The sequence below is a fragment of the Aplysia californica genome, unplaced genomic scaffold (assembly GCF_000002075.1).
Source record: "Aplysia californica isolate F4 #8 unplaced genomic scaffold, AplCal3.0 scaffold00080, whole genome shotgun sequence".
Taxonomy (NCBI): Eukaryota; Metazoa; Mollusca; class Gastropoda; order Aplysiida; family Aplysiidae; genus Aplysia; species Aplysia californica.
In genome coordinates this window covers 1252710-1253916 of record NW_004797350.1, presented here as the reverse complement: position 1 = coordinate 1253916, position 1207 = coordinate 1252710, and the positions used below count along the sequence as shown (strand labels likewise).

Sequence of the window (1207 nt, the reverse complement as noted above, 5' to 3'; positions counted from 1 at the left end):
GGGAATTTTTGGTGAGTGGAGAGAAAACTTTTACCTGGTATAGAATTCTCCAAGACGTCAAACGCAAAGGTTCCTTCAAAGACAGGATCAAACTCGTTGACGGGAGTGATGGAGATCTGTAGGAACAAAACGAGGCTAATGCTGAGGCTTGGAATATTTCTCACCTCCATCGACACAAATTAGGTCGTTTTGAAAGGTTGGTTTATCAATCCTGCGCGCCAAGCTCAATCCGGAAGGTGTGACTAAAAAAACCCACCAAACGTATTTATGGAAAAATAATGTATTATTGTCAGCAATAGATCTAAAGTTCAGTTGCGATATTTTTCAAATCTCCGTGCACAAAATTAAATACAACAATGTCACAGAATATTATTGTGTAGTATGTTTGGTGCTGCCTGCTTTTTCGTTCTCTTTTTGTTGTTAAAGTTTCAGATAAAGGAAACAGAATTAAACATCTGTGTAAATAAAGATGTTATGAGAAGATACGTTTCTGTTTACTTTGAAACACCTTCTTTTTTAAAATCACTTTCTTCTTTACTTTAAATACTTTTTCTTTACTTTAAATGACCATTTCTTTCCTCTTTACTTTAAACACCTTCCCTTCTTTTTCTTTTTTTTACTTTAAACACCCTCTTCTTTACTTTAAAAGACTTCTTCTTAACTTTAAACGTCTTCCTCTTAACTTTAGACGTCTTCTTCTTTTCTTTAAACACCCCCATTACTTTAAACGCCCTCATTTTTTTCAAAACACCCCCAAACGGCGCGAAGTCAAGCGATAAGAAATAACCAGAATGTCGGGAGCTCTCTCAGTGAGTTAATCAATCTGTCCACGGGGTTTTATGCAACCCCGCATAATTTAGTAAAATTTAATCATTTTCTGCATAATTTCTGATTATTTTCCTTTACCATTCTTTGAAATCTTTGTTAAAATTAACAGAATCGTATAAATTCACATTTTGGGGGCTTATATATAGTTTGCATAATTTCAACTTTTTGGGGGGCATAAAACCGCGGGGACAGAACCAACCTGCAGCAGCACTGTGCTAGACTGAGGCACAAGCCCTCCATCTGTGGCCACCACCTCCACCAGGTAGGACGTCGTGTTCTCAAAGTCCAGCGCCTCTTTCACCGTCACTGCCCCGATGTTGGGGTCAACGATCTCAAACGTGGGCCCTGGGGACGAGAAGAAAATTATAATAATAATAAT

At 37.8% G+C, this 1207-nt stretch overlaps 1 protein-coding gene across 3 annotated transcripts in view; it reads right to left on the bottom strand.

Moving 5' to 3' along the window:
- Window positions 1-1207, bottom strand: part of LOC101847026 (cadherin-23) — a 51268-nt gene that overhangs the window by 20199 nt on the left and 29862 nt on the right. For all 3 annotated transcript variants that reach the window (XM_005094362.3, XM_005094363.3, XM_035968757.1), the window contains 2 exons: window positions 1028-1173; window positions 35-116 (listed from right to left, as the gene is read on the bottom strand). In XM_005094362.3, the coding sequence (XP_005094419.1) occupies window positions 35-116; window positions 1028-1173 (228 nt within the window). The remainder of the gene's footprint in view (window positions 1-34; window positions 117-1027; window positions 1174-1207) is intronic.